The 2,445-nt window shown below is 59.9% G+C and overlaps 1 protein-coding gene across 1 annotated transcript in view; it reads left to right on the top strand.

The window, feature by feature from the left end:
• Positions 1 to 63: 63 nt before the first annotated feature.
• The window catches only part of SYTL4 (synaptotagmin-like 4), a gene marked incomplete at its 5' end in the record, with an annotated part of 3,690 nt that continues 1,308 nt past the window's right edge, over positions 64 to 2,445 (top strand). The window contains 3 exons of the mRNA XM_009586570.1: positions 64 to 166; positions 1,104 to 1,265; positions 2,048 to 2,153. Of these exons, the coding sequence (XP_009584865.1) occupies positions 64 to 166; positions 1,104 to 1,265; positions 2,048 to 2,153 (371 nt within the window). The remainder of the gene's footprint in view (positions 167 to 1,103; positions 1,266 to 2,047; positions 2,154 to 2,445) is intronic.

The raw sequence follows: 2,445 nt of genomic DNA, 5'->3' as shown, positions 1-2,445 counted from the left end.
GGGGGGTGATGGGGGTTAATTGTGGGGAGACCCTGGTGAAAACCTGCCTGCTCCTCCCTTCAGGTACGTGAAGACATACCTCCTGCCTGACAAATCCCGGCAAGGGAAACGCAAGACGACCATCAAACGCAACACCATCAACCCCCTGTACAACGAGCTGCTGAAGGTGAGTGGGGATGGGCTGGGGTGCAGCCCGCTCCCTGCTGCGGGGCCAGGCAGGCACTTGGCCCTGGGGATGCTGCTGGAACAAACCAGGGGACAGATGGCTCCAAACCCTGGGGTGGGGGCTCTGCAGAGGACCCATGTCCAGACACTGCACCCTGAAAGCGGGAAAAACCCACTCGCAGGCTGGGTCACGGCTCTGATGTGGCTGGGGTGTCAAGCCCCGGGTGCCACGGTGGGGCGGAGGCACAGCTGCAGATGTGAATGTGTCCTGGCTCCTGTGGCATTCCCCAGAGCAGGGGCCTTCTGTTTATCCCCGGACATTGCTTTCCTGTGAAGAAGGCTCCTGGGCCATTGCAGGCAGGTTGCAGAGGTGGGAGGGCGGGCAGCATGGCTGCAGGGGCAGAGATACGGCAGTTCTAGGCCCCAGGGCAGAAACACTTGGCGCTTCCCTTCACGGTCCCTGCTGCGGCCACCACAGGGTGGTGGGAAGGGCTGGCTCCATCCCTGAGCCTGGCAGCGCATCGCTGAGGCCAGGCACTCTCCAGACAGGAGGGAAGTGGGAACTGTGGTTGGGTTTCCAGGCTCCCACAGCCCCGGGTTTGCTGAGGTCTTGCTCTCTGACCACCTTGAGGCTCAGAGGGCTGGCAGAGCTTTGCCTGTGTGGGATGGGGTGGGGTGGCCGGATGCCGTGAGTCCTGGTCCTGGCTCTGCACAGGCTCTGAGGACCACTAGCCTGGAGAGCACGGGGTCCTGCAGCACTGCCCCAGGACTTTGAGGTTTCAGCAGGCTTGGAAAGGAAGACAGTCTCCTGCGTGCATCCATTGCTCCTCAAACCTGTCTCCTCTCCTGCTCGAGAGCTGTGGCTGATGGTGTATGCCAAGCCCGTCCCCTGCCTGGCGCTGCCTGCTCATCGGTGGTTTTCCTGTCTCTCTTCCTAGTACGAGATTAACAAGTCCCTCCTGCTTGCAAGGACGCTGCAGTTCTCGGTCTGGCACCATGATCGCTTTGGCCGAAACACGTTCCTGGGGGAGGTGGAGGTCCCGCTGGACGCCTGGAACTTTGAGAGTCACCTGGAGGAGTTTCTGCCCCTGCACGGCAAGGTCCTGGCCCTGCCACCCCAGCCCTGCTGCCCACAGCAGCCGCCCTTGCCTGTCCCTGTCCCGGGGGTGACCTTCAGTTGGCTGAGGCGTACAGAGACCTCATCTAAGAGCTGCCAAAAGGCTTGCCCCAAGTCAAATCTTGGAGAAACGAAGACCCCAGAGCAGATAGCAGTAGTAGTAAAAAAGGGAAGATCTTCTGCCTTAAGCCTAGCTTCCCTCCTCCTCATCAGTATATCCCCTATGGGATGCAGTGGGATGTCTGTGCTGCGTCAGGTGTTTTCTGCTTGCTTGATTGCTCCAAGAGTGCAGCTCTTCCCAGCTCCCTGCCCCAGCCGGGAAGAATTGGAGCCAACTTCAGGGAAACAAATGGGGGAAATTGGTTGGGACATCCAGCTGCGGGCTGTAGAGCCGGGCAGCGAGGGCCTTCGTGCAGCTCAATGGCAACAGCAGATGCTGCTGCTGGGCTTACAAGTCTGGTACTCTTGACTAGCTTGTACTGTGGGCTCAGCCCTTGGCGTTGCTGGGGCTTGAGCAGCTTGTGGAAACCCCTAAAGAGGGTTTCCTAAGGGAGCTGGTTGAGCCAAAGTAGGATCCCAAAGGAGCTGGTCTGAGTTTGACCTGGTGATGCTGGGGAGGGCCTGCAGGCATTTGTGCCGGTTAAACCACCCCTAGGACAAGCCAAACTCTTTGGCCCAGCATGGGGAGGTGCTGCATGCAGACCAGGCCATCACCATGTCCGGTTTGGCCTCTAGCAGTGTTTGACAAGCCTTGCCTCTTTGCAGATTGGGGCAGATGCTGCTGGTCTCCACCAGTACAAGGGGGAGCTGGTCGTCTCCATGAAGTACATCCCATCTTCCAAGCACCCTGGGGCTGGGAACAGCAGGAAGGGTGAGTGCTGGAGCTCCAGGATCTCTGTGTAGCCTGCGGGACCTGCTCGTGGTCCTGCAAGCTGAGTCTGAGTGGGTTTCTTGGGTGGTGCCACTGCAGCCCTCTCCTCTGCAATACCTGCAAGGCTGCTCTGGGTCAGGGCAGACCTGGCTGTCCTCAGGCTGGCCGAGTGGTTCCAGTGCTTTCCTGGGACTGGACCAGGCTGGACCGTTGGGCCCCGTGTGGAGCAATTGTCTGCCTTCGCCTCAGCAGGCAGGGCCAGTAAGGGAGGAGGCAAGAGGAGATACCAGCT

This window comes from Fulmarus glacialis, unplaced genomic scaffold, assembly GCF_000690835.1.
Source record: "Fulmarus glacialis isolate BGI_N327 unplaced genomic scaffold, ASM69083v1 scaffold19711, whole genome shotgun sequence".
NCBI classification, from domain to species: Eukaryota; Metazoa; Chordata; class Aves; order Procellariiformes; family Procellariidae; genus Fulmarus; species Fulmarus glacialis.
Note: the sequence above shows the minus strand (reverse complement) of the source record. Positions and strands in the feature narration are given on the sequence as shown.